General features: G+C 45.0%; 1 protein-coding gene across 9 annotated transcripts in view; it reads right to left on the bottom strand.

Moving 5' to 3' along the window:
* The window catches only part of PDE8B (phosphodiesterase 8B), a 219,058-nt gene that overhangs the window by 189,663 nt on the left and 13,751 nt on the right, over window positions 1–15,644 (bottom strand). For 7 of the 9 annotated variants that reach the window (XM_084802303.1, XM_084802306.1, XM_084802305.1 and 4 more), the window contains exon 1: window positions 1,819–2,448. The exons of the other annotated variants lie outside the window; for them this stretch is intronic. In XM_084802303.1, coding sequence (XP_084658429.1) covers window positions 1,819–2,157 — 339 coding nt within the window. In that variant the 5' untranslated portion in view covers window positions 2,158–2,448. Of the gene's footprint in view, window positions 1–1,818; window positions 2,449–15,644 lie in introns of those variants that run through there. 9 annotated transcript variants of the gene reach the window in all.

Here is a 15,644-nt window from a genome sequence, read left to right as displayed (position 1 = left end):
ATTGTTGATAAAGTGAGTTAAATTCCTTCCCAGGTCAAGCCTTTTGACACTTGAGCCAAGTAGCATGACATTTATTCAAGCTTATGTTAACTGCTAATAATTGGGGCTCATTTTCTCCACCAGTTTTCACTCCGTCTGGTGTCTAACAGTCTCTTGAGGAAAGCATTAAGACGCAGAAAAATTGCCTCATTCATTATTTTTTTTTCCTTTCACTAAACAAACACCAAGTAGCTGGGGTTGCCAGGTACTAAAAATGAGTTCCTTGCTACCGTGAAAGGCAAAAATACCTAAGTTTCTCTTGAGCAACCAAAACGAAATAACCTCAGAGTTCATGAGCAGTCACCATTCTCAACTGCGGCTCCAGGCCTTCGAATTCCCTTTCAAAACCCCAAGCAAAGGATATTGCTAAATGTAGCATTTTTTTAAAACACCTTGACATTTCTTCTAATGCTAACTTTATGTTGCTGCTGGCCTCAGACCCAGAAAGCAGAGAACAAAAGCAAGTATGGTGGCCACCTGGTGCCTCTGCAACAAATCCCTAATTGAATCCATGTCTTTAGACAGAGTGTTGGCATTCAAAAGTAAGAGAAGAAACTTACTCCTGGCACATAGTAGGCACATAATAAATGATATTTTTACATTAACAGTGGTCACAAGTATTACCAGAGAAACATCACAGATACTAGTAAACACAGGCCACGTTTTATGTGGCAAGTGGAGATTCCATTTTACAGAAATTAAGCCCATCAAAAGGCAGCCCCCCTTCCCTCTCTTTCCTCCAGAGTATAAGAACTCCATCCAGGAAAGACCAGGGTCTCCTCACACTGGGCCAACTGTTGAGCATATTTTTAACTACTAGATGTACGATCGTGTCTTTGCCAAGGAATCTTGGAGTGGTCCCTGGTGATCCACTGACTACATAGGAGCCGTCTATCTAACATTAAGAATTTAGAATTTTTCCTATGGACAATGAGCATGTGCCATTGCTATAAAGCAATTAATCTGCCACAGTGAAACTCTCTTGGGTGTAATAATACTTTGAAAAAACGTATAGAAGGACACTGTTGGAATAAATCTTCGCCAAGAACTATCTAGAGACCCTTTTAACCAATTTTTTTTCACATCTTCGCAATTCCATTCCCCACTGGAAGACCTGTGTGCAGAATCGCCGTCCTGAGGCAGCTGCCCTGAACCGATGGCATTCCAAACTCTAGCTGGATTCTCTCAATTATATCCAGGATATATTCATTCCAGAGAAACACTATAGTGACAACAGGTTCCCCTCAACTCCCCCCTGGTCCCTTTCTATAGCTCTTCAAACATAAACAGCCTGATTCATTCACAAATCCCTGCACTGGGCCACTGTGCTGAGAACTCCATGCTGACACCCAGGTAAAAATGTGAACCTGCGGAGCTCTAATATCGTGGTGCTTAGGATGCACCACATGTAGATCCAGCTCAGCGCTCAGATTTCATTCAGAGGAACTCGCATGCTCTTGGTGATGCGTACCCATCCCTCTAGCTACATCCATTGGGCTACAGGAGGCCCTCCCTCAGCAATAAAAAGGCCGCCCCAACTGCTTCCCTCTGCATCGCACTCTCCACCTGTACCTACCTCAGGACCAGCTAAGGTTGTTCCTCCACCCGCTCCAGGGTCTTTTTCTTTCTTAATTCCCTGGGCCTTCACCACCGGCAAAGAATGAAAAGTAAACTCCTCCGTGGCAACACTTCTCCCCTAATCGATCGCCCAACTCCCGCAGGAGCCCCCTTACCCAAGCCGACCCGACGGGCAGACCCCGCCAACAGCCCTGCATTTACCTTGACGCTGGTGTAACTGGTCTGGGTCTCGGCCTCGGCGCTACTGCAGCAGTGGCGCCTCCGGCCCCGGCAGGTGGTTGCGGCGGGGCCCGAGGACCCAGTGCTGCTGCCACTGCCCAGCTCAGCTCGGGACCTGCGGACTCGGACAGCGCCTAGGGGTCCCGCGGCACGGCTTGGGGGCATGGCGTCGGAGGCGTCGGTCCGCACGAAGAGGCCGTGCAGGGGCGCCCTGGGGCCCTGCGACACACTGCTGGTCTGGCGGGGCGAGTTGGACTCATCCGAGTCCCGGCAGTAGATCACGCCGCTCTGGGAGACATGGATGCTGGGTGCGCAGCCCATCCCTCAGCCGGGCTTCCCGACGCGCGCGCCCGCCAGCGCCCCCGGGGCCACCAGGACTCGGAGCTCCCACGGCCACCTGCAGTGAGGGGGCGGGCACGGTGACGACGGTGGTGTCCAGACTGCGTGCCCCCCAGCCTAGGTGGCCACGGCTCTGTCGGGCTCGCCTCCGTGCCCCCTGGCGAGCGTCCGGGGGCAGCGCGCGTCACCCCAACTTTCCCTCCCGGGCCATCTTCCTCCCAGAGCGGCAGAGCGCGCGCACACACACAGCCGGCGCGCCCCGGCGGCCGCCACCCTCCCCGCTGCAGCGCCCCAAACGCGCACCCTGCGCCTCCGCCCTCCGCTCCGCCTGCACCTCGGCCGGCTGCCCAGCTACCCACACCCTGGCCAGGGCGCCCGCCTGTCCCCTTGATGTCCCCCTCTCCCCTTGGTCTTCCCCACTTTCAGCCTTTGAAGGTCCCCTCCCCATCTCTGTCCTCCTCAGGGTTCCCAAGGGCCACCCCACTGCACTCAGCTCACTGCCTTGCAGTGCCTGGCATTATGCCTCAGCATCGTCCCCAGTTCTTGGCTGTCCAGAGGCCTTGTCCCTTGGAGTGCTCCATGTCCACATGCCCACCTAGCGCTCTAAACCCTCTCCCCCAGTCTCCACAAGCCCCTCTCTACGCCCAGAACGGCTGGGTAGACCTTCGAGGTAAATGTCTTCTCAAAAACACATTTTCAACGTATCTCTGAGTTGTCACCAGAATGCCCTTCCCAAACAGCAGGGAGCATATAGCTCTGGCCCACCAAGCCCACTGACTGGCTTGTCAACACACTGAGTTAAGAGATTCTTTCATAGCTTGAGTCTTTTTTTCACTTCAATCCCACCAGCACCCACCTTCCCCCACATATAAATCTCAAGGTTCGCTGCTTGGTGGCCCAGCCTTTAGAAAAAGACTGTCTGCAAACCCTTCAGAAGCTCATGCCAAGAAATAGGCTGCCCCACAGGGGAATACACCCTCATTTCTGTGGAAGATCATAGAAAAACAAAACAAAACAGAATGCTGTCTGCATGTGGCTGTTTGCTTGCTTGTTATTTTTTGTTTGTTTGTTTGTTGTTTTGTTTTTTTTTTCTTTTCCCCCAAGGTTTCAACTCTTCTCTGTGTGTCATTAACCATTCACCCCGACTTTCACCTCACCCAGCCTCCCACTTCTCTTCTTCCACCCTGGATTGGGCAATGCAATATGGCTTCCCTCAGTCCCCCTCAGTGAGGCTCTCACTCCTTGAGCCTCACCATAGACAAGGAGAATGCCTCTAGAAGCAAAGCTGCTGCTGCTAGACAACTGTCCACGTTACACACCCCAGGCACCACCTGCCCACTTACTCAAGGTCTCCTTCGGTAATTTCTTTGTATTTTCCATTGAAATTTGCCTTTATAGAACTCTAAAGGAAGCCCTTGCTCAGACTATCATATTATCCCCGTTATGCCACTGTTGTTGTGGCAACGAAGAAATAAGTATCCAGTTCAAAACAATGTCATTATCTTCCTCCTTTCACCCATACCATCAGCTCTGAGAGTTACTGGAGAAAGATGTCTGATGACGTCTTCTGATGGCCAAAGTAAAACAAGATACATCCTTCCACATCTGAAATTCAAGCTGGGTGTGATAGTTCACACTATAACTCTAAAACGTGGGAGGCTGAGGCAGGAGGATTACACATGAGGCCAAGGCCAGTCTGATGATCGTAATGAGTTCTAGGCAGCTTAGCCAACAGGGTGAGACTTCTGTCTCCAAATGAAAAGGAACACACCACATCCCAAGTTCAGATAGAGAAAAACAAAGTGAATAAAGCTTACTGTATTTTTGTTTTGCGTCTCAGTTTAGCTGTAACCTTTTCCTTCATTTTAATGACATTTAAAAAAAAAGTTTATCTCCAGTTAATCTGGGGGAAATCTATGTTGTATTTCTTAATGGGCAGGCAAAAACAGCTCAAAGGATTTCTGAGTGGGCTGAGCTCCCCAGCAGACACACTTTAAGGTCATGTTTGGCAAGTGATCGGTTTATTAGGTTGTCTTGAAAACAAAATTTTGGCAAGGACAGAAAGGGAAGAGAGGACAAGAGGAATCTGAGCTGAGGGAAAAACTGACCCAGCCCTGGGCACCCTGAAGGGATGAGTCTGAAGCTGGGGTGACACTTCAGAGCGATCCCAAGATGGGGCTGAAAAGAGGGCCGTTTATATAGCCATGTAAATTGGTCATTCATACCAACTGTGTCAGTGACCATGGACAAGGTGGACCTCTTTAGATAAGCCACTCCCCTCCCCCATGAAAGGGCACGCCCAACGGCTGGAGGAGTGAATCAGAGTGCTTCTCTCCTCACAGCAAACTTCCCCACAGTCCCCTGCATGTTGATTGGGCATCATACAGATCAAGATGCCATGACAATCATCAGCTTAAAGCTGACTCTGACAGCTACCATCTGCCTGCCTTCTAATGGATCACTAAGGAGTGAACCATATCAGCGCTGCTACAAGCCCCCTGAATCTTCACCCCAACTATAGATGCAAAGTTAACCCTTCCTCTAGTAGTTCCTATGCATCCATCTCAGCCGTCAGTCACCCATGATGAAACTGAGCATCATAAAAATTCTCAAGGCACAGCCATGTTTCAGGGTTTTCTCAAGGCCTTACTCAATGAAACCACCCATTGAAGAGGAAAGCACTGGTGATGCTTTGGAAGGCTAAAACCATGACAACTAAAAACACAAATTATACCCTGTCTCCTGGCAGGGAGCAGCACTAGGAGATGGATCGTGCCTACACAGACATCCAGAAACAAATGTAGGTTGAACTTACATGTTTTTAAAAGTGCATAAGCCTCAAGAGGGGTGGCCTCAATGCAAATAGCACCAGACAGCCTCAACATAGGCTATTGACTAGCTGCAGGCAGCTTTAGTGGGTCAATCGAACGCTTCATATTGGGACCAGGTCTCCCTGAGCTGGAAGACAAAAGGGAAAGTACCTAGAGTAGCCATTTTACAGCCCATTTCCAAAGCAGCCACAACTTCCACCACAGAGTTGAGGTGATCACTGAAACTTACAGTAAGATGCCAACAGAGACGAAGCGAGGCCTCTGAAATCATTTCCCCAGCTCAGCTCTGAGACCTGAATGCTGGCCTCAGGAAGACACTTCTGAACTGACTCCCTCGCAAGGACACCGCGACTCGGGGTAAGGACAGGGTCTGCATGCTCAGACACTGCTGCTACCATTCTGGCCCAAGTTGTAAAAATAAGGTCAGGAAACCCAGCATTATAAAAAGAAATTAATTAAAGTGAGAAAATTTTAGCAACAATGCCCAAGAAGCAAAACCAAAAAAAAAAAAAAAGCAAACTGAATTTTTTTTTAATGTACTTAAAAAGAAACAAGAAACTTAGGTACTAAGGTCAATGGAACGACTTTTATGTTTTATAATGATATTAAGTAAAGAGCTTGCTGCAGAATTATGACCCAGAGCACTGTAAGGTCCTGAAGAACTGAAGTCCATTCCAATTCTAAAATGGAATGAATCTCCCAGAATTCCTCTCAAGAAGGAGAAAAAAAATACCCATGATGAATACATTTTGAAACATTTTTAACCACAAAGGTTAATAAAATGACCACTGGCCATCTGACTGATCTTTAGATAAACCAAACATTTAATCAACCGATCAACCTTACAGAAGTTCAGGGTTCAAACAATGTTTCTCTTGGGGGAGCTTGGAGAATCTAACCACCTGACATGCCCAATAACACTGTTTATTAGGCAGCCTGGCCCAGGGAAAGGTTCACAGAACTCATTTAGAAGGGTCTCTCTGACACCTGACCCTGTGTGACCTTGGGTAAGTCATTTAACCGCGGGGCCTGCAATTTCCCACATAATCTCTGACCTCTCCAGATCACTGACATTTGGGATGATAAGGAAGTTTTCATCCTCTTATGAAATATATTTTAATTTAAAAAATCATGGGCTTTTCTTTTACGTTGAAAGAACAGTCCCAAGTCTGAGGGCACATCAGAATCATCCAGAAGAATTTGTCAGAAATATAGTAATTCCCCATCGCAGGTGTTCAGGGGTTGGTCCAGCACCTGCCATTTCTAAAAGAGTGGATGTAGTGTAGTGTGGCTCAGGCTTCTTTGTGGGACATACAAGACTAATGGCTGACGTCCGTACACACGCCTACGGTACCCACACAACGAGGCCGCTTCCCATCCCAGGCTGAGCTCCCTACCCTTGCTCTTTCTGCTTTGACTAAAACTGGCTAGACAGACTCGGTGGCAAACTGCATGGTGGCTCGCAGCTGGCGGTCTCTGAACTTACTAGGGCAGGATGCTAGACTTTAGACCCAAGACGCTCAGCACCTGCTGGGCCTAACATGGCTGATGTGGACAGTGACAAAGTGTTCTCCACTTAATGCCAATGCCGCACCTTATAGCCTTACAAAGCCTCTGTCCCAACACGTGTCTCATGCCGCCACATCAGGAGCATCTCATCTGAGTACAGAAAGGGAGTAAACAGTGCTGTGGAGGAAATTTACACCCACTCCCAGATTCCTTTGCCTTTTCTTCGATTTAACTGTGGTTGACACACCCCTCCAACAGTTCAACCATCGAAGTGACTATCCAAAATACCACAATGCTACCGACTGTCCTTCTACCTCACCCGTTGAGCATGTACCATGGCCTATAATAAATTTCTTCCCAGATCTTCATTTGTCTTCTTCTTTTTTTTTTTTTTTTTTTTTAATGGAGACAAGAACCTGGCAACCCTGGGCAGAAGTCTCAACCTGACTGACTGTCTTCCCTCTTAGTACAACCACCTGGGCTTCACACTGTTTCCCCAGATGGCAGAGCATCCATGAGGAGCTGTGCCCTCCACCAGCGATGCACCCATCACCTCCACACGTGTGTGGCTAACGTGCTCCCTTCCTTAAGTCTCTCCTGCTTATTCCAAGTTTCCCATCTTTAACTCCATTTACAATTTCAATCAACATTTGTCCATTTGTCTGTGCCCCCTCCTGCATCTCCTTGGCCCAGAATCTCTCTCCTTTCATAGCACATGCCACCTTTCGTTTTACTACATAAATAGCTCACTTGTAGTATTTACTGTTTCTCTTTTCTCGATGGAATTTAGGTTCTCCATAGGCAGGGTTTTTCTAGTTTCTTATTTATTTTTTAATCTCATAGATTTGGTGTACCAGTGCCTAACATACAGCAGGGTACTCAAATATTTGTTGAACGAAAGAATACGTTTTTCTTTGCCTTCTTGTCTCTTAACTGTCACAGCTCAAGAATAAAGGAGCTATTCTTTTAAGTAGGAAATTTCATGCTCTGTGATTTTTAGTTTTTAAAGTCAGTGAATGGGTTTAACTTGAAAATCCTCCTTTTAGAAGTAAAATCATCTGTATAGATTTTTATATCAGTGCTACTTATAGTAATGAAGTGTGAAAAAAATCCATGTATCAAACACTATGGAATATCCCAGAAAACTGCACTACTATGTCAGACCATGGCTATTTTGATGTGTTTAAATAAAAATTAGATTTAAAAGCAATACTATATATATATATATATATATATATATATATCAATTACAAATATGGAAAAAATATGTAATTATTGAAGTTTATAAGTGCATGTCAAGTGTGATCTAAAAACTTCATTAAGAAAATCTAAATGAGTTAGTGGAATGTTACCTGATAGTCTTCTTTAAAAACTGGCAAGTTATCTTTTATGGACTTTCATTGGTAATTTTTTAATCAAATAAGAAAAAAGATGGTAGGAGACGAACACACAGAATGTGAAATTGAGACGGAGAAATGAATGGATATATACATAAAGGGAAACGCAGATTCAGACCCATAAAAATACACAGGGAGGGAGAGGCAAAAAAAGACATAAGCAGACATTTTTAGGGTGGAATATTCCTAGCTAGAGCACTTATAGATGCAGCTTTTCAAGGAGGGGGGAAAAAAGATAAGTTGTATTTTTAATTATGGTTGCATCACTTTTTAGATTTTTTTTTCCCCAAAGACTAAATGAAATTAAGGAAAGTATTTGGCCCACAGGACAGTTTTTTTTTTCCTTGCCAACTGTAGATAATGAAAACAGAGGAGATGTAGGAAGAAAGTCAGCTACAACCTCTGGCTTCCTTAGGTCAGCATCACCAAATGTGCAGGGCACTGAGGACCAGCGCCATATCGGCACAGTATACACGTGATCTGTCCTTCCCAGGAACACCACAGGGAGAGGGCTGGACCAGCTCCCAAGAAGAATTCTAGAATCCCTTAGATCTTTGTCTCCAGGTTCTCTTGGGCCCAAGCAATCAGACTATAAAGGGTAGAAACACTCTTTCCAACTGTCTTGTAAATGCATTTCACAAAGATGTCCAAGACATAAAAAGATATTCAAATGAGATTCGGGGTAGAGCCCATTTCACAAAGGAGCTTCCAGAGTAGCTAAGGATTTAGGACTTACAAGAAACAACAGTGTTTAATACATAAAGTACAAGAGCAACAAATGGTACTGTCAGTTCGCCTCTGGTTGCTATGATAATTGGAAAAGGCTTGCTGGAGAAAGAGGAATGCTAGCGGGGTCCTGACTATGGTGATGTCAGTAGGAGCAGAGGCACAGAGGCACGTCTACTCTTGATGGGACTAGAAGCCATGAACATACTGGAAAACTAGACAGTTGTCCCTGATCCAGGGATGATAAATCCAAACAGGAAGGAGACAGAAAATGACAGGTGTTGAAACTGCCCTTCTATGTCGAAGTTGCTAATATGTTCTGCTTCCTCTACAGAACCACCCTATGTGAAAACCTACACTGAGAAAAGAAATCTGTTGTCAAGCTAAAGATGATTAAGGGTTGACTTTCATTAAACACGGCTCCTTAAATGCTCATACATGCGCTCGAGTTTTTAGACATCCGGAATCGAGGTATGCATTTTTAATTCACACAATAAGTTTTTGGTGAACACAATATATAAAGTGGGGTACAATACATATTCCTGTATGTGCAATGCATGTAAATGTAAGATTTCCCAAATTCCTTATGGGTAAGGTTTAATGTCCAGGTTTGTTTGTTTGTTTGTTTGTTGTTTTTCGTTTGTGTCAGGTGCCCTAGTTTGTTTTCTATTGTTGTGTCAAACATCATGACAAGATCCAACTTGGAGAGGGAAGGGTTTATTTTATCTTACTCACCCCAGTCACTGTCATTTATTAAGAGAACTCAGGGTGGGGCCTTAAGGCAGGAACCTGCACACAGGAACTGAATTGGGAGACTCTGGAGGAGCACCGCTTACTGGCTTACTTGTTTGCTCCCCATAGCTTGCTCAGCCTGCTTTCTTAAATAATCTAGGACTACCAACCAGGACTGGCACCACCCACAAGTGGGCTGGGCCTTCTTACATCAATCCTCAATCAAGAAAGTGTCCCACAGGCTTGCCTGAATGCTAATCTGCTGGGGGGTACTTTCTGGGTGAGGTTTCCTCTTTCCAGATAATTCTATCTTATGTCAGATTGGCAGAAAACTAATCAGCAAACTAGTTATTGTTGCTCAATCCCAGGACTAGAGAAGGCTGAGGTGGGAGAATTGGTATAAATGCAAGGCCGACCAATGCCACATAGTAAGTACCAGGCCATCCTGGGCTACAGAGTGAGACACTGTTTAAAAGCAAGCAAGCAGAAAACAGCAAGCAAGCAAACAAGTCCAGAGTTCTAAGTGGGTCCTACCCTGCCAGGATGCACACCTTGATAGCGACACCACTTACTCCAAAACATACCTCCATCCATTCATTCAGCAAACACTTACTAAAAGCCTACTATGTATCAGATGCCGACGCTGCACCATTCCTCTCAAATAGTCTCAATTTCCATGAATTTGGACCACTGGTGTGGAAGATTAGAAAGATAAGCAATAAATTCTCTGGGAGTGGTGAAGGTATTTAAGAGCGTTGAAATATGTTTAAAAGGCCTGGCATGCTGATGCCTGCCTAAAATCCCAGCTCTTAGGCGACAAAGGCAAGAAAATTGCTGCAAATCCAAGGCTGGCTTGATCTTTCTAGTGAGTTCCAGACCAGCTAGAGCTACTCGGTGAGACCCTCTCTATAATCAAATACATAAGTAAAGTTGATGTGATAGGTACTGGGGTAGGATTATAGACATGTTCTCAGAGGAGAGGACACTTAGGAGAAGGGTATCAGAAAGCTTTATCAAATGGAATCTTCCTTTATTCCTATTTCATCTGCATACCACGACACAGGGCACCAGGATATGTGTGTATATGTATGTATGTATGTATGTATGTATATATATATACACACACACACACACACATTGATGATGAAATACATCTGACAGCCCAGGCAGGAACACAGCTCTGTATACACAAGTGTGTTCCTTCTTGCCATGAGCTAAGAATCCTAACTTAAAAAGAAAGACAAGTTTGGGTGCAGACACCTGGAAGGTGTCGCCAAGACCATAGACAGTCTGTGGCTCCTTAAAGAAAGGGCAGGCTTTGAAGAAGGAGAAAAGAGGGCATTCTAGAAGGCCACCATGAAGACCTAGGGGTGGCAACACTTGCTGAACACTTGAAGAACAGTAAAAGAGGTGGCCTTCAAGTGCCTTGTGGTGAACCCGAGGCACAACGGACCACCCAATGGGCCACGTATTGTGGTGGCATTCGGTATTATTTGGTGTTGTCATGTGTTATGTGTCTTCTTTTGTGTCACTGCAACCCACCAGCTACACTATTGTTACCAAGAACCCAACCGACAGACCAGAGGTTGGCTAAACTCTAGTCATGAGAATCACTCTGATTTTTTAAAATAAGATCACACGTCTATTTGACCAAGGTGGAAAGAGCTATGCATCCCCTGGCTGGCCTGCAGGGGGTTGGGAGTTAGATCAATGAGAAGTTAGAATGAGCCAGGCCTGAGGTAGTAGATCGCTACAGACCAAACCGTGTCCTCCCATAACCCCAAGGTGACGATGGCTGAATTAATTACCCGTAAGGGGGTAATGAGGTTGAAAGGCGTCATGAAAGGGTCGGGGCATCTAACCTACACTGCTATTCTTTTAAGAGAAGTGGCCCAAGCACTGCTGGCACACACTGAGGAAAGACCCTGTCAACTCACACAGGGAAAGCAGTGTTTAAGCCGAAGAGCGGAGGCTGGCCAGATGGCTACCATGCTTACACCCTGACTTGACCTGGTAGTTCTAGACTCCTAATTTGTGAAAAGGTACATTTCTATTGACTATACCACCCAATCTAGGGTAACTTGTTGAGGCAGTCTTAGCATGCTGAGCTAATACAATAATGTGGACCTGACAGAGTTGTGAGAATAGAAATAAAGCTAAAAGGGGAGTTTGGCAGATTTTGTCGTGGCTGGCTCCCTGGGATCTGGTGTCTGATTAGATGAGAAGCCAAGGTGCCTGCGTCCTCAAAGGCAACTGCAAACTTCCCACCTGAGACATCTAGGACAAAGTGCATGTGTGATAGACAAGTGCCCATGTAGGAAATGACACCTAAACAGAGTGGACGCTTCCCCTGGATTTGTGTTTTGTGGGGGCCCAGGAGTGTGAGTCTAGAAACCAGAAAATGTCCACTCAACCTCAGTGCCGACATCTGTGCCCAGAACAGGACTAGCCTATGAGGCAAGACATCGAGAAAGTCTTTGGTGTCTGCTGCTGGGCCTGGAGACCTTACAACCACGAAAACTCAACACTCGGTCTTGTTTTAAAGAGAAGAAGTAAGCACAACAGCCTCCAGGTACTCCGTGTCAACCAGTGAGTGAGTGGCCCACCCTTTCCCGGCGAGACTAGCAGAGACATCTTTCTGCCAAGGCTTCCTTGGGCTTCCCTACAACCAGGCACACCCAGGGATGTTAGTTTCTTACTTCCTGTTTGGACTGCTAAAGTCAACCTTTGAGATTTTGCTGCAACGGACTTTTTTTTTTTTAACGCTGCTTTAAGCCCTTGGAATTTCTCTTCATTACCAGTTCTAGGGGCCTGGAGGCTTCATCTCAGCCTCAGGGCCCTGTGTTAGCACTACCCTGTGGATCTTGTTATCTCAATCCTGTTGCTTTGGCTGCTAGGAAAGTTGTAGAAGCCTTCTGACAGGAAGTGTCTTCCTTCTTGGGATTTGACATTTGCTCTGCGGTACGGCACTTCCGGCATTAGATCATTAAATGTCTCCAAGGCAACAGTAGCTGGGGCATGACTGATAACTTCTTCATACCTCATATCATAGACAGAAATAGATTAAGTCATTTGGAAGAAAGCTTTCCAGGTTCTCCAAACCAGTGGCAACCAAACTTTAACATATATCAGAGTGGGCGATCTGCTAAAACACAGATTGCAAGGCCAGAGGATGTGTGTTTCTAACTCCTTCCTGAGTGACAGGACTGCCACGTATTGAAGATCACACTTTGAAAACCACTTCTATACACAACGTAGGATTTTACAAACAAAAGCAGTGGCTGGAGCAAAAATCCCCACTTATGATATTTGATTTTCTGGGACACAACTTGTGCTCAAACCTGAAGCTTCCTTCCACTGGGAATCGCCAGAGAACCCTATCAGATGAAGGATGAGGAAATGGCACCATTGGGGTGTCTCCAGTCACCCCTCCTGATCTCTGGAAGTCTGTCTGAGGAAGACTAGTTCACTCACAGAAGTCAATATGATATTTGTAGACACAACAGCAATGAGTTCCCAGTAGAGCACTTGACTGCATTTTTCTTACTATAAATTATTCAAAGCCAGGAAGACAAGTCCACTGTGTTTTAGGGACAACAAAGTTTTGTAAAAAAGATGTCTGGCTGGGGGTATTGAGAAGAGGAGAGAGACTGTAAATTAGGTCCAGTGTACAGACACAAAGCAGATAAAATTATTTTCCTAATACTGGCCACTATGTGGAAACGCTCAGTAGCAACAGCTTTGAACTCTGCACGCTTTATTTCTCTAGGCTGCTCATGTGTTTGTGTATTCAGGTATGAAATTTTTCAACACTTCGTTTCTGTTTACCATTGACCTAAACTCCCACCTTGTGTGGCTAATTACTTGCTTTCTCTAAGGATTGAGTCACCCACTTTTAGAAGTTTTTTTTTTTTTTTAACCCACATAAGCCTTTAACAAAGGACTATGGCCAATGCTGTGCACCATGCATTTCTCACTGAGATCTCAAAGCCTTCATATATCAGTGAATCCACGCTGTTACTAATGGCCGTTCCCAGGGAAGTCATAAACAACAACCGCCCCTACTCCTCAGATCCCACTGACAGCCAAGGTGCAACCTCACCAATGTTTACTCTGCGCGAATCAATGAGTTTATAGGACTTACTTAACAAGCACGGGTGAAGGGGTCACTTACTGGAATGTGAGCACTCCCCAGCAAAAGCTCACACTAAACAGTCTTTACACCTAGCAAGGATAACAACTCTCCCGTAGGTGCATAAATAGAACCTAAATCCTCCTAGCCTTCCCCAGTCCACATATTCTAGCCACTCCCCAAGGCCAAGTGTAGTTAGGGCTACTTGCATACAAAGGATGGTAGAAGCTCACAGGTGAGAGTCCTGTGACCCTGCCTGCCTCTTATGAGTAAATGCAAGCCCAGTTGCAGTGATCTTTTGCAAATAGGCACAGACGAACTCCCCAAGATAACAATTGTTTGGCTAAAAAGATATTCCTGTACAGTACCAGCATAAATATATAAATATTGTGCGCGCGTGCGCACACACACACACAGACACACATACATGCTCTATGGAGTCTTGAAACGAAAGTGGCACATTAGGGTATAATGTCATATGAGAACCATCTTTGGATAGCTACAAGGAAATAGCCTCTTTTGGACACAGCAAGACAGTGACAACATATTGAACAGACAGCAGTTGTGAGTTCACAGCATTCACAAGACCTATGCAAGCACAACCCGCATCAAATTTCAGCACAGAGAGGGGAGCTAGGTATGCAGTCCCACCCCCCCACCCCCAGCCTTGGAGCTTTGGTCATTGTCAGTTGCTGCAGGAGGAGAGCTGGCTTTCTCTGAGAGTACAGCCCCTGGCAAGCTGGCCATGATCTGATGAAAGGCCAATACAAATTGGCCTCAATGAGGAGAGAGGGGACGGACAAAGTTAGGTGGATAAGGAAGCAGAGGGGGTGTCCAGGAAGAGTTTGGAGGAGGGAGACGAATATAATCAAATTATATTGTTTGAATTTTTTTTAATCTAATTAAATGAAAAAATTAAAATCCTAAGTTTGGGAGGTAAAACTACAAAACTCTTAAAATCCTGTAAACCCCACACTCAGAGGGTAGACGAATCGTGAGTTCAAGGCCAGCCTGACAAGACTAACTAGGAAACAGTCGTGAACTGAAGTTCAGATTCAAGTAGCAACACAGACAGGCCTTGTAGACATACTAAGTGAAATGGGTCAGACAAAAGGCCACAAAGTGTAGTCTGTTTGCACAGAACAGCCCAGTCTATTCTGACAAACTCTGACATATAAATCAGGTAGTTGTCAGGCTTTGGGAAGTAAGAGCGTGGAGAATGGCTGCTTTGAGGGCATGGGGTTTCCTTTCAGAGTGATTTTAAAAGGGGCTAGAAGTAGGATGGGAGTTGTGCGTGCACAGCTTCATGAAGTTAGACGTATTTCATCAGACACTTTAGAATGGCGACTTCCTGCATCCTTCATGTCCCAGCACCAAGTGCTTCCATTGCTGTTCCTCGTCAGAACAGGACAGCTTCGAGAAAAGCTTCCAATCCCAATTGGTCTAGCATTTTAGACTGTGCCACACGGGACTTTAATTAAGCCTGGAATTTCTCAACATTTAGAGACTGGGCCATGAATGCTATTCCTAGCTTGTTTAACCATTTCCCCCAAATTTATTTGGGCCCCTACAAAGGTATTATTCGTTCCAAATCAGCCAGAAGAAATCTTAAGAGAATGATGACCCATTTCCCTTAGGGGAGGTTAGGTAGGGTTTTGGTTGCTTTCTTGGGCTGTAGATGTCTATTTTCAGTGAGAGTTGGTTATAAGTTATTATTGGTCTTATTCAGAGAGAAAACAAGATTGCATTCAGTAATGTCTCTCTTTTCCTTTATCTTTCTTTCTTAGGTTTGGAGAGAAGGGTTGAAAAGAAAGAAGGGGGATATAGAAACATATAGGGATGATAGGACAAAAAGTAGACTATTGAATCTACTCCATAACTTAATTCCTTAATTGTTACTCACAAGGTTATTCTTAATTGTTACTTACAAGGTTATTTTTAATTCACTGGCATAGAATTTTGTGTATTGATGCAAAATAAGTTTAATTTTGATACATTGGCATAGAATTCAAATTTAAGATTATTCTTCATACACATTATATATATATTTCTACTCTAAAATGAAGTTTTGTACCCATACAACTCAATTATAATACATAGTTAACTTCCAATACTTTTAAAGTGTTATTGCAGGCTGCTTAT

Source organism: Acomys minous (genome assembly GCF_964271855.1).
Source record: "Acomys minous genome assembly, chromosome: 11".
Lineage (NCBI taxonomy): Eukaryota > Metazoa > Chordata > Mammalia > Rodentia > Muridae > Acomys > Acomys minous.
Note: the sequence above shows the minus strand (reverse complement) of the source record. Positions and strands in the feature narration are given on the sequence as shown.